Source organism: Falco punctatus, assembly GCF_963210335.1.
Source record: "Falco punctatus genome assembly, chromosome: 12".
NCBI classification, from domain to species: Eukaryota; Metazoa; Chordata; class Aves; order Falconiformes; family Falconidae; genus Falco; species Falco punctatus.
In genome coordinates this window covers 19,420,243-19,448,006 of record NC_137592.1, presented here as the reverse complement: position 1 = coordinate 19,448,006, position 27,764 = coordinate 19,420,243, and the positions used below count along the sequence as shown (strand labels likewise).

General features: G+C 35.0%; 1 protein-coding gene across 2 annotated transcripts in view; it reads right to left on the bottom strand.

Moving 5' to 3' along the window:
- LRPPRC (leucine rich pentatricopeptide repeat containing) overlaps positions 1-27,764 on the bottom strand; it is a 92,941-nt gene that overhangs the window by 43,374 nt on the left and 21,803 nt on the right. For both annotated transcript variants that reach the window (XM_080408576.1, XM_080408577.1), the window contains exons 12-23: positions 23,867-23,985; positions 23,146-23,239; positions 19,861-19,930; positions 16,806-16,833; positions 14,501-14,558; positions 13,275-13,381; positions 12,985-13,062; positions 12,600-12,653; positions 11,774-11,887; positions 10,431-10,561; positions 8,903-8,988; positions 7,067-7,271 (exon numbers count right to left, since the gene is read on the bottom strand). In XM_080408576.1, coding sequence (XP_080264702.1) covers positions 7,067-7,271; positions 8,903-8,988; positions 10,431-10,561; positions 11,774-11,887; positions 12,600-12,653; positions 12,985-13,062; positions 13,275-13,381; positions 14,501-14,558; positions 16,806-16,833; positions 19,861-19,930; positions 23,146-23,239; positions 23,867-23,985 — 1,144 coding nt within the window. The remainder of the gene's footprint in view (positions 1-7,066; positions 7,272-8,902; positions 8,989-10,430; positions 10,562-11,773; positions 11,888-12,599; positions 12,654-12,984; positions 13,063-13,274; positions 13,382-14,500; positions 14,559-16,805; positions 16,834-19,860; positions 19,931-23,145; positions 23,240-23,866; positions 23,986-27,764) is intronic.

Sequence of the window (27,764 nt, the reverse complement as noted above, 5' to 3'; positions counted from 1 at the left end):
AAAATAACAAATATAAATTAACATTCTCTATTGTGTAACTAACAGAACTAAATCGTCTGCTGCAGACCCTTTTTCAAAGGATTACAACCCAATTAAAAAAGAAAACACAAAACAAAACCGAAAGCAAAAGAAGAGAACCGCTGAAACACTGGTAAAACAGTATGTGAAGGTATTCTTTGAAGGGGAAGGTTTAAACTAAAACTGAAACAAACGAAGATGACACACACAAAATGTACTAAATAGCCAAGCAGTCAATAAGACTGCATTTTAGATTTCAAAAAGCTTATCAAATAAAGGGTGGTGGAAGTAGGTAAGGAGAAATAATAAAATTTAAAACAACCAACCATCAGTTAACAGCAGCAGCTGAAGGCCATAATAAAAAGGACCTGAAATGATTTTGCATTCCTGAAGCAACTGTATTCTTGATCAATTAAACCTTAATAAATTAAGATATTACTGTTAAAACAAACTGAATTCAGGTGTCCTCTCCTCACACTGCATTTCTTGTGCAGCACAGATTTTGTTTTTTCCAAGAATGAACTGTCTAGACTACTGTATACTACTATCTTCATCTAGGCTAATATTTTAAAAATTTTAAGAGTAAAACACAGAAGAAGAATTAATTTTGTTCTGCAATACTGGCATTCTGAAAATGAACCTAAGATGATGGATTTCTACCTTATCCCCCTTACTGAGCCCTGTTTACAGTGCATCTTCTGGCACCCCATGGAGTCATTTGAATTTTTGTCATTTGGGGTGAAGACTAAATTACAGGTTAATTTCAAAACTGCAAGTAGATGTTGCAGGCTAGATTACTGTCATAAAAGAGAAATACTATGGTAGTTACCATAGACAGATATAAAGCTTTATATAATCAGTATTTTTCTCCTGCTTTAGATGCAAGTTCAGTTAACATCTAAAAAAAAATCCAGTTTTACAGAAAACTCCTCTAAGGAGGCACAACAACATTTATACATTTATCACTGAAAACTTTAATTTGAATGTAGCTTTTCAGTGATAAATCTAGATTGATGCTCAAACAACCATGCTATTGTCTCAGCTGTATTCCTAAAGGATTAAAGTGACTGTTTTTAGGTCAAAGCTATCAATAAATGAATGAATAATTGGAATGTCATTCAAACAGGAACATTACAGTTTGCTAGTCTCTAAAAGTATACTTCTGAAGGCATAAATACTGTATATGCAGAGAAAAAAAGTCAGCAAAGAACTAGAAATATCGTACTTGTTACTGGTACTTACTGCTCGAAGGCACCTAAATAAGTCTGCATTTAAGGAGGTCTGTATCTTACACACTAATTTACTAGACATTTGTTTTGAATCTATCAAAAACTGATATTTGTTCAGTTGCATTCAAGCAAACAACCAGTCATTCCCAGTTTACCAGAAAATGGGTTTTATAAAACAGATAAATGATAAAACTGGCAACAACCAACTATAAAACAATAAGTTATAGAAGTTCAGCCTCTTCAAAGAAATTGTTTTTACTACTACTGCAAAGAAAAAACCACCAAGCCTTATGCTTGTACTTGAGTTAATATGTTTTATTCAGCAACCTGCAGTATTTTGTAATTGTCACAAACTGCAGTTAATTCCAGGAAGTACCAGCAATGACTTTTGTAAGCATTTTAACAATCCTGTCAGAAAATGAATGAAAATGAAAATACAGAACTTACTGTAGGCTTCAAATTTTGAGTGTAGTTAACACTTCAGTATATTTATTATGATTCGCTAACTTAAAGAACTGCATGAAAAATATTTTCCAGATTTTAAGAAAATACTATTTAGACAGGAGACTTTTAAGCTAATAATCAGCTGTACTTTTGAAAATATTTGGCAGGCTCTGAACAAACTTTGGCATGTCAAACATCCTTTTAATATCTTCCCAAAGGATACTTACTACATTATTACATTAAAAACCTGGTCCAAAATTACTATTTAATTAATACAGATCAAGTCAAAAAGGAAATAAAGCCCACATACCCGTGTCGGGAAAATCTGATTTCCAGTGTCAGTCTGGATAAAATACTATTTAAAATGTGAACGCAGGTGATCCATGCTTCATTTTGAGTTGGCCAGATACTACAGCTTTAAGTCACTCACAAATATTATCTGTTGAGGGCTAATACCCATTCCACTTACAGATTAGGTGTATTTTTCCCTCTCATTGAAACTTGTTCTTTTAAAAAAGAAGATACACTATTATTTTTGAATGACAGAAGGAGCTTCAGTCATCACTGCATTATGCTTGGCCCTACATCATCTCAGAAGAGTACTACTTTGGCATTATTTTTCAACTAAATCGATGCTAGGGTTAAGATATCAAAAGTTTTCAGATTCACTCAGTTTCTGTTTAGGATGCCTATGAAGTCCAAGATACTATGAGCACAATCTTCCAAAAATACTTATGTGGGCAATTTTACTCACACAAAGCTATTTGAAGAGACAACATAACTCGGTATCAAAGGGTTTGCAGAACACACTGTGTAGCAGGACTGGCTCTAAGAGGCAAGGATGTAACAATCTCCCTTCAATTTCAACAAACCACTCCCCTTTTGCTTCAAGAATGTAGCACTAAATCTAACCCTTTTACTTGTAATAAACAACTTTCCCAGCCAGAGAGTCTGCCTGATAAAAATAAGACTCCAAATATTGATTTTAATTGAAGTGCTGCAACATTATGCATAAAGCTTTAGTGAAGTGGCAATTTACCTAAGGGGTTTACTGATTGAAAAGCTCTCAAACCTGAAATCGCTAGAGAGGTAGAAAGAAAAAAGGGACTCTCTGGGGTGGGGGTGGAGGGTAGACTGGTAAAACAAAACCCTCTCTACAAATCTGAAGCAGATGTTAGTGTAGAGGGAAGTCAATTCAGCAAGGTACAATCAGCTTTACAAAAATTATTCTGTTAAAAGAGAATGGGCTCTTGAAAGAGCTAAATGTTTTTCTGTTCATTTGCTATACTAAGGAATCTTCAAGGAGACTGGTGTTGCAATTACAACTAATCCTCCCCAAAAAATTAACTGTGTTGAAGGCTTTGTAATTTCCCTAGGTACAATTTAGCTGTCACTTACTTTAAAATTTACTCAAACATGCGTTCCGAACAGCACTAACTTCACATGTCAAGTGCTTTCCAGCCAATTGAGTCTAAACTGGAAGTCGGTGTTAAACAACTGAATGATTAGACAAGATAGCTCATTTCCCTGCTCTTTTGTTCAGAATAAAATGCCACATTTACATTATCAGACTCAACAGGATTTTCTGACAGAGGGAGAAAAAACCCTAGTGAACACTGTCCGTACCAAGCACATGAAGCCTGTCATTTACCAATCATCCTTCAAAAAGCAATAGCCATGAATGTAACTTAATTACGACCCAATGATCCTTGACGAAAAATCATCTTATCACTGTCCTGTCCCCATAGGGCAAATGAGACACTTTTGTCCTTTGGCACTGATGATGCTAAATTCCTAATTGCAATAATGGAGTAAGAGAGCCAAACATCCCTAATTTCATTGCAATACATAAAGAGTTTTAATATAAATATTTGAAATAATGCCGCTAAAAATCAGAAAAAACTCTCCCCACTAGAGGCATTCTTTTTTCCTCCCCCTAAAAATATCACCTCATTTAAAAAGATACCTATTTTTTAAAGCAAATTTAAAGTCAATTAACTTGCACGTGCCACAGTATCATCTCAAACAAAACCACAGGTGAATTTAACTGTGTAAAAACAGTAGAAAACATTGTCACTGCACTGCATTCACACTGTGCCTGCCAGATCAGAAACTAAACAAGGTGAGTTTATATAAGATTAATCAACAGAGCAGAACACAATGCTTTACTGGACAATGCCATACTAAAATACTCTGACCATTTTTAAAGAAGCACAATCCAGCTATAGCTTTGTGATCATTTAAAATGCAAGTATTAACTGCTTGCTTTCAAAATAACAGAATGCTATTCATACAGCCTGTAACATGTTTTCATAATTTACCTGCAGATTTTCCTCCCTCTGCTTAAAAGCACTTCTGAATAGGGCATTAGTAAATTTCAAACCTGAAGATATTTTGGTTTGTTTCTTTTCTCAGAGGTGGTATTATTTAAGGAGAGCAGAAAGAAACTTACATTAATGAAAAGGCAGGAGCTGTATCAAGTTCTTAAGGAAAGTTGGATTGTGCAGCTTTTTTGGAGAAAAAATAAATCAGTAGTTACTGTATCTGCTAATTTATCATCCTGTAAACAGGTATTAGGAAAGTATCATATAGCATGGGAGCAGTTTAGCTTTACAAACCTCTTCAGTTTTGTAAAATGGCTCATATTCAAATAGGCTTTCCCTGACAGTTGGTAGAGAAGGTAAAAGCCAAAATTACGATTCTTAAAATCCTAAGAAATTTTATATAGCGTATGTAACATAACCTTCTCCAATTATTTGCAGTTGGAAGAACCAGTACAGAAGACGTGCTTTAAGGAAAAGTACCAGCTCTTCACATCCTTGTATATTTTCGAAACTACGATTTTGTCATACTGTTCGAGGCAGGTTTACCACCCTGAACGACAAAGCAAGATTCCACATGTAGACTGTCTCAATTTCTAATGCAAATTCACAATCTTGCAAAACTGTTCAGTCATAAATGAAGAACGTACAATTAAAAGGAGAAGTGTGGTTCCCCTTAAATATACTCAGGGTAAATAAACCCAAGATAGTGTGAGTTCTCTCTCTCATTACTTCAGTTAAATATTTCTCAAAATATTGAAGGCAAAATGTCCATTCTAGTACAATATCGTATTTTGTTAGCTTTTGTCAAGTTGCACTGATCATCATCATCAAGGTATTTTCCATGCTCTGCTGCAAAATATCACTTTTAACATGCACAGGGACTCAACAAGAATTCCAGAATATTCAAGGCTGAGTACAGAGCAAAGGGGTAGATAATAACCTTTTACACCTACAATTGTTGAAATCTTCAAAAGCAAACCACAGATCCCTTTATATGCAATCAAAAAGTTTGAAATAAATTAAGAACACAAAACACTAGCCATAACCATTGCTGCGGAACATTAAAAAATATCCCCAAGCTAATTTCAGAGGCATGATGACGACCTGCAGCTAAGTGACAGCATTTCAACATGATACCTGAGCTGCTGGATGTCAAACAGTAAGCACTACTCCTGAATGAAATGACTAGCAACTCCTAGCATCTCCCAGACAGGAGGCGAAAAAAACCAAAACCAAACCACTAAAGCTCAAGTTATTCCTCCAAAGCAAATTACGGGGAAAAAGTTTCTCCCTTCTGTTCTGTCTAACACTGAGAGAGGAAGCAAGACTCTCCACCCATAAGGTGGCAAAAAAAACCCCACAGTAGATTAGCTTACTTTATATTGTATTTATGTATATGAAATGTATTAAAACATTGGGACTCACCTGTATACAGGTGAGTCCCAATGACTTGTAGCCATATGGCTCCACAGTGTGGAATAACTTTCTCCTTTAAAAGTCTAGTCTCATCACAAGTCCCGTGACTTAAAAAAAACAACCAACTTTTTAGAAAGTTTTACCAAGCATTTATAATCCAAAAGAATGTGCAAATCAAACTGAAATAACACTCCTTACTGTCCCCCTTTCCGCATCTGCACATGACGACATCTTTATTTACATCATCATACGCTACTTCTCAAGCGATAAGAACCCAAGTAGTGCCATGTACGACTTGCATGTCAATGTTCATAAAACAATTATGTAAAATGCAGCTGCTCTTACTGCACACTGCAAAGCATATCAGATATTTTTCCGACATGTTACATAGGATTGCAGTTAAATTACTTTCATACACATCCGCCTTTTCATGTGACGTAACCAAGGCAGTGCTGCTGACCGAGATGTACACTGTATTCTTAACTGTTGACCACTGCACTAAAATACTATTTTTTAGAAGAGAATGTAGATGCATCTACCAAGAGTTACATCTTTTTTACAAGAATTCTGTGCACAGAAAATGTTATACAGACCTTGCATACCCAGAATACTTAAAAGAACTAAAAAGTTCTACATGTTAACAGAGATATTAGTATGCATCTTTGAGGCTGACTTTCACAATACTATGAAAGATTCATTTATTTCATAGGTTTCTATTTAAGCCAAGAACATTTCATATACATGAACCAAACTGCAAGAAATTCATCAATCACTCTAGCTGCAAGGTATTAAAATCCAGCAACTACATAAATTACTTCAGAAAACAATAAAAGGATTGTGCATATGGTAAAGGAAGTGAAAGGAACTCTTGGCTCAGTTGTAACACATTTTAATATAGTTCACATGTACCTGAATTCAAATATCCTACAACTCATAATGAGAACTTATGCGAAGGAGTATGACACATGGAATTACAGATACTTCCTGCGAGAATGAATTAATGTATGGATGAATGAACTTCCTTTTCTCTATTGAGTGGTATTAAAAGTATATGGGGTGGGAGGGCACTCACCACAGACAAACTAGACATTTTCTTTGAATTTTAAATTCAGCAACATAGCAAACTATTGGCAATAACATTGAATTATTTCAATTAATGAATTAAAAATATTTCAGTGTTCAACAACTGCCCTTCAACTCACCTGAGATGGATTGGATGGCACAGCAAAATAATGCTGTTTTACTGGGAAAACATATACTACTTAACCACAAGAGCTGAGAATGTATCTATCATGCTCTGAACAGCTATCTTGTCAAACAGACTTTAGGAACAACTAATTCATAAGCATATTGCAATATATAGCCACTTTCATCTCTGATGTGTCCATAAAACACAGCTGTTGTTCCCAGAAAACATGGTGATGTACAACTGATGAAAACAGACTTACATAACTTAAGAAAACATATTCGCTCACAACTATTCCTAGTTCACTTAAGTATTATGTATGTGCATGTTTATGTGCACAAGCACTTTTAAATATGAATGTGCAGCTGTGTATAGCACACACAGGTCATGTAACACAAGTAAATTATCGTATTGTAACTTGTTTCATCTGAAGCCCCAACATAGCTTACTTTTCAAGGTGAACTGTAATCAGAGGGGAATGAAGGATAGCAGCTTCTGACAACCCCAGGTTCACAATGGTCTCATGTAATCGATTCACTGTTTCAACTTCACCTCGCATGGCAGCAGCATTAAGAATCCGGGAAAAAGATGCAACTGTTTTGTCTGAGACAGGAACATCCTTCTCTTTCATCTCTGTTAGAATGTTAATAGCATCTACAATGAAACAACACAAAAGACCCTTAGGTAATTTCATGTAGGGAAAACAAACTGCTATTAAAACAGCATTTCAAACCCAGCAGGAATGTAAATTCTGGTGTATAATGCCGATTTCAAGTTAATTACTACTTGCATTTCTAAACGAGACTACAATTATAAATCCACAATAGCATGGTTTTATCATTTTGCTGCAACTTTGACTACAAATTATAGATAGGAACTGTGTGCCCACTCTGCACCACATAACCCTGTATAGTCTGCCCTATAGCTGCAAGATTCTACTAAATGGATGCTTTTATCGTTCAGTGCTAACATCTGCTAAATCACTCCATTGTTTCTTCAGCAGATGGCTTGTCACGAGGCCAGATAATAAAGATATGTTTACACTGTATATACAGCCAGACTAATGGTCTGATACCGATAGGGCCTGTTTGCTGTGTCGATACTAATTAGCCAAGGAGAGCCAATGAAAGCTTTCTAACAGACTGCATGTTAAAACATTAGGTTCATTAAGCTTCATTAGTAAGGCAGAAACAAACATTTTAGTATATGGAATAAGTGCATTTTTATAATGTTCTTAATTATTGCATAGACAGAATGTTTTGACCACTCTACATTTGGCTACATTTATGAATTGGTTCATTTTCTGAGGGACATTCATGCTCTTAAAAGCAAGCTAATCTTTTCAAACTGCTTTAACGTAGAGGTGGTCATGATCCGATTTATTATGATTTGGAAAACATCAGCTTTGTTTATTATTTTTCTAACAGTAAGCTTAGCATACTAAGAGGCCAAGAAAATTTTTAAAGAAAGATAAGAAAATAATTACATCAGCTATTTTATTTTATTGTATAGTGTTTTATGTAAAACCGTAACATTTTTTGTCTAGGCTTGGACCATGCTTTTATAGTGTTAAGACTTCTACAAAATCATAGATAAATATTCAGAATCACCTTTTAAAGTTGATGACAGCCTAGAGATCTTTTGAAGATCAACCAAATCATGTAAATTACAGAATTGTATTAGACTAAATTACAGAAATTAAAGAGCACACAGCTTAATGCAAACACCTAGAAACAAAAATAGAAAATAGGCAGTTTGCAGAACACTGATTAAAAGCCAAAATTTCCAGGCAGTTTGACAGATTGACTAAAATTCAGTAGCAAACATAAAAATATATTAAGAGAAAAATATATACTTTATAAAAAGTTAAATGATTTTTTGCAGTAACTTGGCTCTTATGAGAAGGTTATGTTTATAGGTTTTATGTTCAGCCTTCAGACCTTCTTAAGCAAAAACAAAGCCATTAGTCTAGGCACATAGGCAATTTGTGCCATAAGTCATGATCTTCAAACTCAATCCAAACAGCAATGCTAATAAAAACTAGCTGCAGAAATGCAAAAAGCACTGAGCTGTGCAAATGTAAATGACAAGCTTGCCAATCCATTAAAACTAATGGCCTGCACTGTCCAAGCATCTCTGGTTGAATTCACATGCAAATTTGTATGCAAAATGTTCAAGCACTTTGCAGGACATGATATACCATTAATATCAACTCACATTTTTATTCTTAAGGCAAGATACCTTTATTATATAGCAGAAACACACAATGAAAGCGAATGGATTACCTTCTAGTCTACCATGCTTTCCTAAAACTTCTACCAGTGCTAGGTACTTTCCAGCGTCAAGAGCAACAGGTGAATTCTTAGGGAAGCTAGAAATTAAAACATTACGAATTGTATCAACAGAAGTTCACATTTTATGGATGCAGCTTAAAGATATATTTTTAAAACTACACAACAAAGCAACAGCATTAAGAACTGAAAGTTTTAAGTATTAAAAGAAACACCTGATGGACTTTGAAAGATGCACCATTAAAATGGGATTAAAAAATATTACCCACACACCCTTCACATCCCCAAAATCCCAGCTGTATTTTAAAGAGCCAAAAGGTTTAACTAATTAATTATTTGGTAGTTATTGCATAAAATAGGGTATTTCCCAGAAGCCTGGGAAGAAAACTCAGTCCATGTGGCTGGTGCAGGGCTATATTCTTTTCAATAAAGGAAATGAAACTATTTGCCTATAGTAACAAGTCAAAAGCTACTGTTTTGAAGTTTCAGCTATGTATTTTGTTCTTTTTTCTGGAAGTTTTAAAATAAATTCTTTCTCTGTTGTTTTTTTTGGGGGTAACAATTCAAAGAGTCACTTTTTAGCAATATTATGCTACACTTGAGGCAGATCAGTAAAACGTGCTAAAGCAGCTGAAACTCCACTAGAAGACTCGGTTTTACTTCACACAAGCTCACTATGAGGATTGTGAGAGTGGTAGTACAGCCAAACCAAATACACCACCATTATGTGCAGGGTAGCAAACTTCTTGATATTCACAGCTCAATCATTTCACGTAATTTCAAGCACTAACCAAGTATAATGAGCACCTGCCTGCAAACCTAGTGTAAAACTAAAGCAAATACTTTGTAGGTGCATCTGAGAGAGAAAACCTGAAAGTAACACATAACTTGTTCTATAATCACTGTAGCATCAGACTTAAAGGAGGCTTTCAAGGGAAAAAGGGAAGGGGCAAACAGAAAGATGATCTGTAAGAATCTGTTCCAGGCTAAGTCATGCATAGCATCTTTTACCTGGGAGCTAATTCTCACAGCCAAGATACAAAGCTCTGAAAGTAAAAATTAAGTAGAATGCTTGTTGACAGTCTTAAAATAATGTTGCTCAGAAACACTGCTATTCTAAAGACAATATAGGTACAGTGTATCCTAAACACATTCTAAGGTGCTTTCTAATACAGAATACAAGTACTTTTTTTTTTCCCCAAAAATTAGGCCAAACTTCAACCTGGATGCTATATATGTTTATAACAAAAACAAATCAGATCCTACATAGCAATTTGTCTTAAAAAAAGAAAACGAAAAAGATAATTATTGACCATACGAAGTAGCTGCTTCTGATGTTCCATTATACAAAGCAAATTTTTTGTTTCAAAAAACCACACCCGTGACTGTTTAAATGCACATACATTGGTGGGGAAAACTAATTAAAAATGGATGAGGGGGTTAATACTCAACCTACTTAATTCAGTAAGGTCTGTGTATCAGCATAAATCTCTCTGACATGTTTCAGTGCCGGTGTACTTACACTTTTTCTTTCAGGTTCATTGCCTCTTCTACATTATCATGTCGACAGCACAAATTTATTAAGGCTGCATAGCCACCGACAACCATGTCCGGTTCGTATTTGGCTTTCACTTCAAGGGCTTTTTGCATATTCTAAAAAAGGAACAAAGCAAAGATGTGAACTAGAGGAAAAGTCAATATGACACTAAGATTCTTCTATGTTCAGTGTGCAGTTACATGACTGCTTTAGTGCTTTTAGTAGTGTAAGATCACATTTGAAAACACAGTGCTGCAATGCTTTAGCAAATTTAAAGAGTGGAAGTTATTTTGCAGAAATTAACTATTTTTCTAAACCAGCTTTTAGACTAGCTTGAGAGTAGATTTCTAAATATATTTATATTTTCTTGCTTAACATTTATATTTCTAGCATGTTTTAATGTAAGACTTTTTTTTTCCAGACAAACACCATAAACATGATTAATCCAAATTCTAAAATAGTTCTTGTTTATTTGGAATTCGTAACAATTTTCACCTGCTACACTGCCAAACACATAACAAAACTACTTTCTAAAGAATAAGAAACTACTTAATGATCCCATAGAAAGCTTATATTTTATACATTCCTATTCATACATTTGACCACTTTGAACTTACAATGGTGTTTGCTTCTAGTCTTATTTCCCATGCAAAATTGTAGAGACAGACAGCTGAGAATCACTCTTTCTAAATTGTACTCTTAGCAACAGAGAATATTGTGCTATCATCTGCACAACTGTGACTGTTCCTATATATACAGCTTTATAGGCAGGATCATACTGAACAAGAAACTGAATAAAAGTGTGGTGATACCCCACAAATTACAGACACACACTAAATGAATGTAAACTACAGCTGGACGCCTGCCGAATGAAGGCAAGAGACCCTTTATCTCAGAAGAGCTTTCCTCCTGCAGGAAAATGGAATTTCAATCCCTGCATTAACAACCTAGTAATATTTGAATTGCAAATGACTAGTGCATGTATCAGTTGCTTGACAATCTAGATATAAGAGACCGGAGCCATGGCTTGAAAGGACATTTGGCATGTATGATAAACCTATCAAAGCTGTTACTATCATTCACTTTGCAGATTATTGTAAACAAACTTCAGCAACCCCAAAACATGCCATTCAAGGTGTTGCTGAAATTAGTTAACCTTTTGATTTAATTGCTTTTTGCACTTCCGTTTGATTTATAAGCATCAAACCATGAAACCTCAAGCACTGCACTTGTCTTTGCTTAACTATGTCTTTCCATAATACAGTCATTTATGTCCCTTTAAAAATATAGCTATGTGTTTCCAATTATCTCTGCATTGCTTAAGATACCTCTTCTTCACAAAGAGCATGTATGAGTTGTTTCAAGACATCTGTAATAGGCTGGTTTTCAGCTTTGCACTTTTCTAGCTTCTTCTCCAAAGCAGACACGTCAGATTTAGCACTCTAAATGGAGGCAACAGAAAGAATGTCAATTGCAAAAACACCCTTCCCTGAACAACTTGTCGGATCACTTTAATAAAAGACAGACAAAATAATCCTCTTCTTTCATACTCTAAGAAATTTTTTAATCATTTAAGGTGCTTTTATCTGTTTAAATAGTACATACTAATTGAAGATTTGAGTCAGAATACAGTAAAAAAAGCAGTAAGCAGTGTATCTATGAAGGTCAACATTACTATTTCTCCCCTACTCAGTTCTTTGTGTTCAGGCAAGTAGGGAATAGAAGCCTGTTTCTTTTTCCATCTCCACTCTGCTCAGATCAGAGACGTAAAGACTTGACACTCCACCATTAGAAGCTGTGTGGATTTATATGGTTCCTGCCATTCAAGTGGATCACTGTAATTTACAAGCATGAATTAAGTCTCACACCACCACTGTTAACTAACTAGAACTTTCAAGAAAAAAATTTACCAGACAGGGAAACTGAGGCATGAAACCTTAGCCAACTCCAAGGTCAAGTATCAGGTCTATGTGAAAATCTGGACTGCCTTTACTCTTACTCTGGAAAGTAACCTCTGAACTTCAAATGGTAGATTTAAATAACATTAATATACTTCCACGATCTGAAAGCTAGTGATTACACTTCATCTAAAACCCATATCCAAACATTATTATTACAGTAAGAACAAGCACAGCTATCTGCGAATTTACTTACTTCTGGAATGTTGTCTGTAGACAGGAATTTTTTATGAGACAGTAACCTTGCATCCTAAAACACAGCAAGACAAAGATATCACTAATCCCCCCACAAAAGTTCCATCTCTAAGCAAGCATATCAAGCTAAAAATGTTCCGAGTTAATTATATAATTGCAATGTTAAAAAAAAGCTGTGTTCTGCAGCATTATTACATTGACTTGAAAAAAGCACTTGTTAAATGTATCCCTTTCACATATGAAAACAGCTTCAACGGTGAAAAATCATGGAAAGTTTAAAAGGCTTACATAAAATCACTGCATAAAGGCATTTATGTTGCAAAGGAGAATATATTCACAGAGTACAGATTTTTTAGCTTCAAAGTAATTGCTATAGAACCACAGACCTTAATTAATTCAGGAACTTGAGAGGAGTCCAGCAGTCTGCAAATGCCGCTGCAGTGGGTTGTAGGGATAACTATATTCTGTACCAAGAGGTGGGGAAAAAATTATATGAGTTTTGAAACATAACCAAACTGAAATTTGTCTAACAGAAATTATCTCAGGCGTAATTCAAGTCTCCAGCTCTTGCATGTCATTGAGAAGTGGTCTGGTTGTACTTAAAAGCAGCAATTTTAAATCTAATAGATACATGTCAGGCAGGACAGGCATTATGTAGCAAAAAATGAAATGGTACCATCTTCTTCAGCTGATGGAAGTATTGTCTCAAACGCTCCTCCTTGGCCTGTACCTCTGAGTCACTCATGCTGTCAATCAAGTGATAAAGAAAATAGCCAACAGCTTCTGTGGAAAAAAAACAAGAGAAAGCATTCCCCTAAAATTACTGAGACTGTCATGTTATCAAGATTAATTTATAAGAAATCATTTTGGTGTGAGATGTCACCCTGATGAGAGGCTCTGAAATGGCAACAATGATCACTGAGGCATAGAGATTATGTGGTTTGGGAGCACATATCTAACTGGTGAGTGAAAGGAATATTAATTATTTTCAGACCTAGTGACAGCTTTTCAGTACAGAATCTTACTTCAATCTATTTTTTCCACTACTGTGTGACAGAAGTGGTACTGCCCAAGGCCTTCCCCCCCTTTCCTGCCCACTACCCCAAATAGTTGCCACAAATATTTTGTCATTGCTCAGAAAAAAAAACAGATTTCTAACACTTTGCATATTTATTCTGTACATTTTACCCATTATATTCCATTACCAAGCTACATTAAGTATCCTAATATTAATATAAAAAATATTTTAACCATTAGATGAACTAATACTGAAGAAGCTGGCTATTACCTGAAGAAAATCAAGATTAAAAGACTTTAGCAGATAGCATTAAGTGTCTTATATATGAAAGTGTAAAAATATATGGAATCCTGTAGCCACGAACAGGAAGAGCATCAATTTATTTTCTTCTCAAAGGTTACGCCTTCCCCATATCCCCTTGCCCCTCCAGCCCCACCAGGAGGAAAAAACCCTCTTATTTAAAAAAACAGATTATATAGAAAAGTATACTTATATCAAAGTAGAAGATTTGGGATGTTAAGTACCATTTTGCTTCACGAAATTGGAAGAGCTACTAAAGGTAAAACTGGGTTGAAAGACTGCATTTTTAAATATTTTTTTAAAAACTATTTAAACACTGATATTATGTTCATTCTAAATCTTTACTTCAGTCAATAAATTTAGAAAAATAAATCAGCAAGATTTGTTTATAATTCTAAAAAAAGACCTCATGGATCTCACAAAATATGCTCTGATTATTCAAATCAGGATTTTACCCAACATGTTTTCAAATTTCACTTTCAAAAAGAAGCAATCAGTGTTTACTGTTGTAATCCCTCAAACCCATCATTACACAGAAGAACGGATTTGTGGATAAGTTACAATCATAGAAATTGAAACTCTACCAGTTGGTCCTGGAGGCGTCAGGCAATAACGTTCATCCTTGTACAACAGTTCTGTTATCTGGTAAGACAGAATAATCGTACATTGCAGCCAAAAGAAGCAAGCAAGGACAAACAGTATCTGAAATTGAATTCTCAAAATAATAAAGCATTTCTCTGTTAGAGTATTATTCTTTACCACATCATAGTAATTCCCTAAGAAATACAAAGAAGTTTTTTTTTTTGTAAATAATAGGTTTTTCTTGGAAAAATATGGCAAAGAGAAATACCTTCTGAGGTATGGCAGTAAGACAGGTACTCTAGTATTCTGTTTATGTATCATTTCTATAGAAAGTTAGCTATCGTTAAGACATCGCTTAAAGCAAATATTAACTAGTGTCACTCCTGGAGATACTACAATTATGTTGCAATTTACTGAAAGGCTGAAATCAGCCCAAATATATAAAGAAAATAGAGGAACACAATCTATCATGCTTTGCTAGATTTAAGATAACTAGTAGAGCTGTTGTAAATAAGTGCAATTTGGAATGATAAAATATGCATCCATAAAAATTAACTGCATTTAACTAAATTTAGCACACGTACCATCAGTCATACAAACTGAAGGAATACACAGATTTTACTTCATCATAGCAAAAGAAGCATTTACGTTAAGTCCCCACATCCTACCTACAAATACTTTAACCTAAACTATATAACTTGAAAAAAAAACATTTGACTGTTCTTAAGGAAATACCATAATCTGTAGTTAAAAAATTGAGATTTTAAGCATCTTAATAATTTTGCTTTATCTGCCATGATTCTAGAATGCAATCTCAAAGAAGTCAGAAGGAGATACATTCCCCCTGTTAAAGTGCTGTGTTTTAAGTAATGACAAATGAGAAGGAGCCCTCAGCTTTAATTGTTAGTGAAAATGGGAGAAATAAAGCCAGAAAATACCAGATGTGCAGTGGAATACAATATCTATCACTTCTCATTCTACAAACACCATGGACACTGTGCACAGTTAAACTACAGCCGTCTTCTGCCCTTTTGCCCTCACCCTCGTATGACAAATCAACACACACTACAATAAAATCCAAGAAAGTCATAACTACACAATTCTCCTTCTGAATCGAATCTCAGAATAGCAAAAAAGGATGGATTACAGGAAAAAAAACCCAAAACTGAATGTGTGGTATCATTTCTAATGCTAGATATCTATTTATTTCCCAAGTTAGCATTTCTTATTTTAAAAGGTTGATACACGTATTTACTCAAAAATTTAGTGAAGACAACAAAATGTGTCTTTCTTTCATTGTGGAAAACAGCAGAATTAACTCTAGACACCACTTCATGTGCAGACCACCATTACTTCAGTTCTCTGACTGTTCTTCAAAATTGATTTCTCAATGGGAGTAATAAGAGATCCCCTTTTTTCCTTTCCCTATCCCCCTTGTCATTTTTTAAATGCAAAAAAGGAAAGATAGAGGCAGAGGACAAAAAACATCCTCTCACCACAGTCTTTACACAACAGAAAATGGTAGTGAAATAAAAAAAAAAAAACTGCACCTCACAAGCTGTACCTGATTTATATGTATCGTTAATCAGTGACTTTTCAAATTACAATTTTCATTTCATTCCAAGATTGCTCTGCAAAAATCTAAAATATACTGCAAACTATGTACTAGTTCATTAGTTCACCAGGTACAGTATCAAAGAAAAAAGACAAAAAGCACAGTGCATCTCTTCCCAAATTCTGTAACCACATCAGGCAGTATCTGCCAACAGCTCTATTCTAGTGCTCCGCAAAATTTATTGATCAAGTTATATTGTAGTGTCTTCCTAATGCAGCCCATACCAGAGAGGGCAAGATGATCCATCATTTTCCCTTGACTTCATCCAGGTGATTTATCTGGCACTGCCTTCAATGTTTTATGTTATATGACAAAAACTTTACAGTTCTAATTGTACCTTATTATTTCATTAGCGCTAGCATGGGGATTAAACAACTACAGATTGCAAAACCATGGCAGACTTTGTTCTGGAAGATATAACTATATACTACCTTCAGCTACAACATCAATCTAGAAATTGGAGTGGCTAACGTACACTCCATGGTAACACTACATTTGATTTTTCACAATTACACTTAACTATCCAATTTGAAAACTCAACTTTATACAGTTGTAAAATCTGCCACTGACAAAATTCTTGCTCAAATTAATTGCTACAATTATTGGGCTTACAATTCAGATTTACAGTAACATATCATAACCATGTAGTGCCTAAAGAACTTGATTTTATTTACAGCATTATCTCCACTTACCTTGCTCCAAAGATGTACATCATCTGAGCTGAAGAGGGCAGCAAAGGATAACAAATTAAGAGCAAGACAATGATTTTACTCTTCTCTTAAAAAAATAAACCCATAAATCCTTTACACTGAGGAACTTATTAAATTATTTCAATAAAATTAAAATACAATAATTGCCAACTTTTGTTTAAATCAACTTCATACACAGTAAGTATTGTACTTTTACTATACTGCATGTGGTCATAGTTTCTGCTGAATAACTTAAAATAATGCAGCAATCCAAACAGATAATTAAGACTACAAAGATTATGTTGTATTTTTTTGATTTTATAAGTCACTATTTAGCATTTAAAGAAAATAAGCTTCATTTAAGTTGCACTTTACATCGCAAACACTTGATATGTGGAATTTGCTAGAGCAAAAATCTAGACCTCTGTGCATTAAAATTCCATTTTGAGTATAGAAAGAAAACTACCGGCAGCTATAAATTCATTTATACCACACAGAAAAGAAAATAAGCAAATCTCTTAAGGTATTATGTTTCTTATGGAGAGATAAATAGATAATATTTACAAAAATAGAAAACAAAACACAGGAGAACTCTTAACTTCTCCTTTCCTAGAACAGGACAGAGCTCAATGGAGAGCACTTCTCCGTACATCATCAGGTTATAACCAAACATCACATATTAACCAGTTCACTAACATATAAACCCCCAACATATTATGTTAACTACAAAAACTCCTGACATATTTCTGTAATTTGTAGAACATCAAAAATCTTGCTAGAAGCTATAACTTTTCAACAACTATAATGCAGCATTAACCTAGACAAGGTTAAGAGAAGAAAAACTTATGACCTTATTTTATCTTCCTATGTCAATCTGAACAGCTGCATAGAAACTTGAAAGCATTCACAGAAGTTTAGGATTTTATTTAGGAGGTTTAAGCCTATGAAAGAGTTATTGTTTTTGGGGAGCTGCCACTTGTATTTGAAAACAAGTCAAATGTAGGTCCACACAGTGCAGGGGCAAAAAATAAATTGCTATCTGTGAGGTTAGTTAAGCTTTCCTGGGTGAACTCGCTCCACCACTGACAGCATGACAATGAACTGCAGATATCAAATGCATCAATTTCCTAAAGTACTTCACTCTGAAATAGTAATGGTACATCAGGCAGATAGAATGGGAATACTTCGAAGCAGTACTAGAGGAGAGCAGCTTCAACAATAATCCATAAACTAGTCTGCCACAGACATTGTTCATGTGTCCCTGGTGTCCATATCCTGTACTTTTGTACGCTGGTCCTAAACTCCACTCACTTGAACATTTGAGACCTGCATTTAGTCATAAAATTTTGCTGGAGTCTTTACAGAAAGTACAAGTATTCTTTTCTTCTATCCTATCATACCCTCAAGCTTTATTTTCAGGCTGTTCTAGCCATTAAGTTTAAAATAGAAAAGGAAACATGAACGAACACACTTTCAGAAACAATGTAAGGGTTAAATTTGGGCACAGCCAACCTTGTACATCATTTCTGAAATCAGGTAGCAATAAAAGCAAACAAGAGAGATTAAGATTAAAGAAATAAAAAAAATTAATGTATTCCACAATTCCAAGTGGCAAGGAGAAGGGGGAAAACAGTAATCCTTAATTTCCCTCAGAATTCTACAGTTTTAGCCCAAATGTCTGATATCTATTGAAATCACAACAGTAACTGTTCCACCGCTGAGGAGAGTAACTGTTTCGATTCAGTACACTATGATTCTTCAGCAGCTAGTTTTCCTAATACAAGTTGGTAATGTCTCAAAGATACTTTAAATCACCTTCTGAACACCTGTACAACTATCCAATGGTAGGGCTATCTCGTGCCAGCATTTGTTGTGTGTGACATCGGTATGGTTTGCTTTCTAGTTTAAGTCTTTCTTCAACTGAATATTTATCTGTACTTACAGAGAGAAAATGTGTTCAAAAATCTGTTACTTATATCAATATATCTGAAATGAATGATTCTGGGGCTGACTACTGAAAGCAACAGTAAAAGACTCCTCTTGGATCCAAAATGTTATTCCACTTATCCCTTGATGGTCAACTAAGGCCCAGTTACCAAACCCAGTTTGAACACTGGTTGTTTTTTTCTCATCTTTTTCCCATGGTAGAGCAGGATCATCTAGATAGAACTTGCAATTTACTAGGAAATTATTTTAGTCATATTCACCTGGTATGTTTTACTAATATCCAACCTAAACATAGTTGTATCTCATATAGCCATTACAAAATTTTAGGAAAAAAACTTAGTCCACAAAATCAGCCTTCAAACACTGACCCTGAGAGACATTAAGTGATTTCTCTGGTTCACAGCGGTGTAGGTATGTTGTAAAAATCCCTCATTCAGTCTTAAGTGCTTGACTGGGGCAAACAGTGAACGATAGAAATGCTTGCTAATCCACATATACTTGTATAAGTGTAAGACAACGCTCCAAGTTAGCAAGGTAGCAAGGAGCCCTCATTGCAAAACGGGACCCATAGTGCTGTGAATACAAAGTCATGGTGATATAATACAACACCAGGTGTTACACATGAGCATTTGGGAGTCATATTAACCCAGAAGGCACAGAAAGCTATCAGATATAGTAGAATATGCCTGGCTCCTACTGGTACTTCATCTTCATTAAGCACCCATTTACTTTAATAGTTAATAGTGATAATCTTTAGGGAAATCTTACATTAGCATAGCAGCTTATAAACAAAAAAGTGAATCAAGGTAACGCCTTGAACGTTTACTACACTGAAAAGTTTATACACTGTCAAATACCACAAAACAAACAAGAACAGTGAAGTTATTTTTGATCTGCTATATATAACAATTGTATGCTCATATACAAGCAGACACAAGAAAACCACAGAGAGCCGAGAGAAACAAAGATACACCTCAGATCTGCTACACCTGGAACCCTACTTTTACATTTTCAAACACAGAGTTGGGGGGTGGGGCAGGGGAAGACTTCACAGACTTTTACTCAACAAGGCAAAAAGAGAGGGTGAGAGGTAATCATATAACTACCTTACCTTTTAAAACCCAAAATGAGGTTACTTCTAAACTGACGAATATCAATAGGAGGTGTGCTTGCTGAAGACACTGTAAATGAAAGAAATGTTTCTAAATAGTGATTTAAGAAAAATCCCTGAACTGCAACAACTCAGTAGGTCATGTAAATAGGGTGTCATTAGAAGAACTATTTTGTTAGTTCAGTGAACGCTGACAAACATTTGTCTAACAAAATTTCAAATACCAAAGTATTTGAAACAGTCTTGGTTTTATCAGCTCTAGATCTGCTCCATTTCAAAAGGCATCACATATTCTAAAAGACATATCTTTTCCCTCTTCATTGCCTTTAATCTCAATAGTTAATACATTAGTCTTTTATACAAATTAGTAATTGGAGTAAGCATCTTATCCGTAGAAAAGTTCAAGACCAAAAAAACCATTCTGTTCCAAAAAGCAGAACAAACCCCAAACAATCCTAATCAAGAAAACTTGATATTAGTGTTGGAACAAAGAAGATCCACCAGAGATAAATAGTTTGCTGATTGTTTCAGACTGAATACCTGCCTTAAAAGGCTTTACAATTTTGCCTTCTGTTTCTTTTTTTATTTAAACAAACAAACAAAACATATGACACTTCCTTAGGTGTTTGCTTCTGCTGGTGTAAACTGCCTGAACAAGAGAGAAAAAGTTCCATCTAAAGTACTATCCGCTTAATTAAGTTAAACATATGGGGAGAAAGATATACCTTCATAAATGTTGATATTTAGAGTACTGGTTGAACATAGAGGAAACTGTAAAATTACTTGAAATTAAACGTTCCCGAGAGGTCATTTCCAGGTATGCCTTACATCCTCATCTTTACATAATTTCTTGGCTAAATATTTCAAATCATTCTACCTCCTTCCTCTAGAATTGCTGTCTCTCATTCCAGCACTACAGCACACCCAAAAAAAGCCCAAAACTAGTAGTACATGCATTTAAGTCCTGTATGAAGTTATCACCATCTGGCTTCACTATCACAACAGAACTAACCCCTCTAGAAACCTGAATGCACCGGGCCCTTTCAGCAAGGGCTGCAATACGGTACACGGTAGAAGAGGACTGAAATAAAAACACCAGCTCTTGTAGGAACCTGGGAAATAAAAGGCAGGAACAGCATACTAAAACTACTTCTTAGTCTAACTCCAGGCATTTAGAAAACTCGAAGTTTTAAATGTTAGAATGTTTATTTTAGTTTGAAAATCCCAGGTAAAGTTGTTTTCAAGAAACCCTCAATACAAATCCTCCTCCAGTAGTACACTAAACTTTTTGCTCATAAAAAGACAAGCAGAAAAGCATCTTAGTATGCTCAGCTGCTGCTGACAATTGGCAACCTGGTTTCCTTAGCAACAAACAAGTCTGAGAAAATCAAGGGGCTGACAATGAAGTGGAATGGAACGGCATGATAAAGGGAAAAAGCGGCTCTCGTGTACACCGCCTTATGTGCCCAGATTCCTCAGCTGATGCTTCGTAGTTTTCATCTTGTCAGTAGCAGAAATCTATACATAAGGCATGAGAAGCTGAATCAATACACCTAGATAGCAACCAGCATTAATAACCAACCTTCGCCTCCCCTGACTACACTGATGAGACAATCTTGAACTATTTTCCATATTGCATTTATTTTTCCTTCTTTGTAATACTGCAAAAGGAGCCAAGTAAAAAAAAAAAACTCAGTTGTTTAATATCTGTGCCTTATCATTACATAGGTGCTAATTAGATTTACTAGCATTCATTTCAGCTTTGTAAACTATTTACAGGAGCACCTTCCTTTAAAGCGCAAGTTCAAAAGAAATTTTCTATGTCTCCATGAATTATTAACCCTAGTCTTTGTAAACAGAAATACCACTACAAGATTTAAATTCAACACAGAGACAACAGCTAAATAATGTGCTAGGTAAAACTGATTTAATGACAGTAAGACAGAATGCAGCCTACTATATGTGCCTGTATCATACTTTCAATATCATATATATTTACCATATATCAGGCACACATGTATTTGTGCCTTATAACACATTAAAATCTGACTACCTCAGTTAATCAAACTTAGTGTGCAGGGGTGGTTCTACTCTTTAATGCAGGCAAAAAAACCCGAACCAAAACTATTTCACCTTCCAGAAGAAATCTCATTGCTTCTAACTGTTATCCTTTCAAAAAAATTTCAAAGTTATTTTAGGTACTTCATTTTTCATGGTTAATGTGGGGGTTTTTGTAATAACAACAAACAAAACAATGGCAGAATGTAAGGTGAATCTTAATGATTCACTAATTGATAAATCTCCAATACACAAATTAAATCACTGATTAGTAACTACTCATTTAATTTTCTCATTTTCAACACAACAGTTTCCCAGGGTCATTGCCGATAGACTACATAATTCTATATTTGTTAAATAAAACAGTTAATGACAACTGCAGCAAAAGACTGCTTAAGCTTTTCCCTGAACCTTGGACACAAAACTTGTCTGAAAAGAGATCCTTCTGTACCAGATTTAGTCCAAATTTAGGTGTTTTATTATTGTCTCAGTACACTAGACAAACAAAAGCTGTATTTGTTTTAAATTTTGAAGACATTTATTCCTACTTAATCAGGCAAATCATCCCCTCTCATACACTCAGTCAATGAGGTATAGGAACTTTTGCAAGCACTGAGCATCAGAAGAGTCTTTGGAGAAAACTCTTAGGAAATGATTAATTCATGCTGTTACAACTTCACCACCTCATTAACCCATCAAATTTGTACACATAACTTCCATGACCAAGAGATCAGCAATATACCCTCAGGTTAATGTCAGTGCCAATCAGTTCTTTAAAGTTGGTTCTTTCATTAATCATTCTGTAGTACTTCAGAGCTGCATTGTTAGACTAGCATCCTGTTGTAATTGATGCTGCAAACAAAAAAAAAAATCCCCACACCAACTTAACAGCCACTGTGCAAGGCAAATTGTTTCCTTAAGCCCTCTTCAGTACAAGAGGATCACAATCCTGTCACAATCACAGCAAAGCTGTGATTTGTAGATATCTTATATGTAAATCTCATGCCCAGGTTCAATACTAAAAAAGAATTTAACCATTTGTTATCCAGAAAGGGTAGTTTCAAACAGTCCGACATCTCATCATAGAGGACCTCATATTATAAAAGCTTTGCTCAGCTTTCCCATGTATCTTTAAACCTCATACATTAATACACGTAAATCTCTTAGTCTCAACCAATCAACGCTACCATCAAGTATGCAGTAACACACAACTTGAAAAATACTTACACAGAGAAAAGACATTGTTCAGTCTTCCATGTGCTGCTTCGTATCTTATTTCTGCTACAGAGAGTCCAACAGTTTCGAACAGGCACCCATTTTTCTAGGATAAAGCAATCAATCATTGAAAGTACACACAGAGAAGACCTGATACTTGGTATCTGTAAAAGTTTCCTTCCCAAAGGACATTGGTATTGTTGTATTGATAGCTGTTGAGAACATAGAAGATGCTCTACAGAAGTCTACATGGCTAGCTGGGCAAGTTGCTACTGATGAAAAATTATCCAGCTTTCGTATTGAAATCAATTGCAAGAGACAAAATTACTAGAGGCAGAAGTGGGACAGTTAAACCTAGTTTGCAATAATGAATTCTTTAGCAGGTAAAATAACAAAAAAACCAACCAGAAACAACTGTAATACCTCTAATCTCCAGTTTAAAAAAAATACATAATTCATTTTAGTTTTCCACTGCAGGAAACTGAAAGCTAGTAAGTCTTGAGCAAAGTATTTTGGTTAGCTCTGGAGAAGAGACAGAAAAGCAGCAGAAGAAAGACAAAGTAAACAAACCATCAGTGCAACAACAGTTTCAAAAGTAGTCTAAACATTCTGAATAGGCTTCATCAAACCAACTTCATGTTCAGAGCACTACTGGGATCTAAAGCCTTCACAGACGACACAGAAAAATAAGCCATACTATAGTCATTTTTATGAATTCTAAATGTAAACTCACCTTCATCTGAGCACGGGCGGTTTCAATATCAGCAAAATTTTGAAAAACGTAATCTGTGTATGTTTCTGCATTAAGTTCCACCCCCAACTCATGCATCAGTTTGAGGACCTCAAAGATACCTATCAAGGCAGAAATGGTAAGGCTAAACATTTCAGAAAAATGAAAACCTGAGAGTCAACATTTAAAAATACATGGTGCTTTTAAACAACAAAGACTTGTTTCCTCAATGTCCCTCCTTGATATTGCCACTCAAGATACTATACTTTTATTTTAGGTATTAAGTTCTTAACTGTGAAACTTACAGAGATTTACTAAACCTCCTGTTCCATGCTGTACTACCAAAACCATGAAACTCTTGGCTTGTTTGGAAATTGCTAGTAAACAAACTAATCTTCTAACACAGTGAATACATGACAGTTACTCTTAGTCATGTTTGTAAAACAACTTTTAGAGCTGTATATCAAAACGTCCATATTATTGTGCATAAAAAACAGATCTGACATTTGGTGTAAAGTATATAACCAAATTCAAGATACAAATGCATTCCTCAATTTGTAATACATTCTTAGTTTTGTTCCCAGTATCCAACCCTGATCAGCAAGGCATGTTTTCAAGATTTCTCTCTAGATTTGTTTAAAACAAACAAAATTTTTGTAAGTAAATAGGTTTATTATCAACGCATCAGCTTCAAACTGGAAATCCAGAAAAAGGCTGGAGTCTCTCAAGCCCCAGTAAAGTGACATTGTAATTTTTACAGGGTTCAGATCAATTCACACAACTAGACTGTGTATTACTACTGTAGATACACATTTGAAAACAATAGATACCAAATATTAATAGTTCAGCAATTACAGTGTAGAGTTTAAGAGTATATGTCACACTTTTTAACTGCTCGCACTCTTCTGATTTGCAGAAACTTCTGACAGTAACCCTAGCTTACAAACTCTGAACCCCTGTCAAAACCAATACAGGTATTACCATTTTTTGCTGGTCTAAAAACGATTTGTCAGTTGCTGCAGGACACCAGTACCAAACAGCATATGTTTTTTTCAACTTGCATTTCATACTTATTACTTTAAAAATGTCCAAAGTCCCTGTCTTTGCCCTGGAGTGCCACCTATGGAAAAGTGACACTTCCATGAATGTTTTATGCAGTGCACTATGGTGCAAATAATCAAATGTGAATTCCCTTTGAGCACTTGAAAATACATGCAGGCAAGTCACACAAGATTAAAGTCGCATCATCTGTTCGAGTTTGCCTTAAACAAAACCCTGATTTTGGCCCAGAATCTGCAAAAATATGAATAAAGAATTAATTACAGTAAGTCTTTCCTGACACCTTTCAAATTTTGACAGCTAGTTTCTCTTTCGTATTTTCAGTTTCCCAGATAATACATTAAGTCCTCGTATGCTGAAACCTTTTCCAAAGTAACTCTATCACTAGGAACTAGTTTGAAGACCAAGAACAAATACCATAGTGAATAAGGTGTGGTGAATGCAGAAGATTTCAGTTCAAATTTGTATCTAGAACAGCGTAGCAAACAGGCTTGTTAAGCATCCCCTTTCCCTAGTAGACGTTTGTCACAAGTGTCTACTAGGGCACAGTTCCTGAGCAGAAGAGGGGCCATGCATGAAGATCAGAACACCAGAACAACAGTGAGATGCAGATTATGGAAGAATACCAGTACCAATACTGCACACACCCAAAATACCTGCAAACTTAAAAAAATGCTACCACACACTTCTTCGCTTCCAAGATGGCTGATGTACAATTTTTTTAGGAGACAGAAGATTAATGAAAACTAACACAGAATCCTACAATTTTACATACATTTTCTATCTCACAAAGAGTAGAACTAATTTATTATCAGATACATCTTCTACAATACAGAGCAATGAAACATTACCACTTCAATCAAAATACTAGAAAATTGTCAAATACATCCTGAAATAGGATTTGAGCATTATGTGTGTGGACTTTGAGAAATACTTTGCTCCTCATATTGGAAAATACACTAAACTGTTCTCTCTCCCCAAACCAAAGAACAGAGACACAAGTGCAGTCACATTTATCTAGTACACTGGTCTCCCACACTTTTTTGAGAACACTCGCAGTACATGTGTATTTATTTAGAAATTATATATATGTGCTACTATACTATTATGCCCATCATAAAACATACACAAAAATAGGAAGTTTAATTATATAATTTTTATTTTATCTACTAACAGCCCGCTCACACGCCAGTGTATTGCCTGGCACGCTCCATTTTGGAGACCACTGATCGAAAAGACTGGATGTGACTAAAACCCACAGTAAGGTCTCCTAGCCGTTCCCTGCTGGATCAAGAACAGGTTTTTGAGATCCTGGGCTGAAATAGGTAAGCACTGCAGGAGTTTAGTATATAAAAATCAAATAATTGAGTCATTGGAAAGAGGATAGAAATAGGGAACAAAATACAGCCAAGCTTCTGTTCTCCCTTTTGTCAATACTGGAAACAGCACTCAAAACATCTCAACAGAACAGATTCCACCCTTGAATCAGTATATCCCAAGAACAAATACAGAAGAGATTAATTATAAATAGTCACAGTATTTCTGTGGTAGAGCACAGCAACTTGCTGCTTTTGAAGAAGTGAGAAGTGAGGCCTGCATTTCAGTCCACCTTTCATTTCCCGAGTTTCTCAAAACAAATTGTGCCTTTTTCTAAAGCAGTCCCATCAGAACAGGGAGGATTTCTAAGGTGGTTACATACAGTTCCACATGTGCAAGGGCAGCAAAACTGGGCTTTAAGCAGTTTACTAAGAAAATAAAAAAAGAAACCTCCAGATCGAAAAGTGAGGTTGCATCCAGGGAAACAACACAATACTTGACATATTTTTGCTATGCTGTTAATTTCAGATGAACTCTGAAAGTTCTTTACCTGAAAACTATATCTACCTAACAGGATTTCAAGCAGCTTATTTGTGAAATTGCCACCCTTATTCCTGTCTAGACTAAGACTATCTCCATTAATTCCCAAAGTAAAAATTTAATTCACTAACCATGCTTTGTGTATATAACAACAGTTTAGTAGAAACCAAAAGTGAAATATACAACCGACTTCAAAACTGTCTTTAAGAAAAAATATTACACAAAGATGAAGCAAAGCTATATAATATTCAGTAACAAGTGTAAGTCAAACATTTCTGCTCATTTTTACTAGGCCCTCCTGTTTTTAGTGTATCATCTGACACAGTATGACTGTCCGTGCCACTAACAGTTTCAGATTCACTGCATATCGATCTTTTAAACTCTGCAAGCACTTTACATTCCTAAAAGCCTAATAGCATTTACTCAGATAAATGGTACTTTTATACATATATATACACACACTTAGATACTATGGAAGTAAGTAATTATCAACTTATATAACAGATGCACATAAAAGCAAGAATGCCCCATCTGAAATTATTTACTTGTGTAAAATGACTGAAAAAAGCTGTTTGCTATTTCAGAGCAATTAACTTCTTCTCTACAGTGTATTTAAAAATGGCCTCGTTTAGTTTCATTCCTCTCAGCCACCATCTCACTGCTACTTTTCTTTCAAACTCAATTCCCTAATACCGACATTAGGGAATTTCCTTTGATATCCAGTGTCAGCTTTAGTTATAATAAATGTTAACTAAACATATAATTTAATGTTGTTGCTAGTTATATTTGGGTCACATTATCCATACTGATTCAGGCATTTTTACCCTGCAGTTCTAGATAGGTTGTTGCTTATATTTTGTGTTCTTTAATGATTATTTAGTCCATTGTCTACATCCTATCAGATTTTTAATAGTTTTTCCTCAAAGTTCTCCATTTTCAGCTTTAACTACACCAAGATACAAAATTGCACACATTAGGCCAGGCA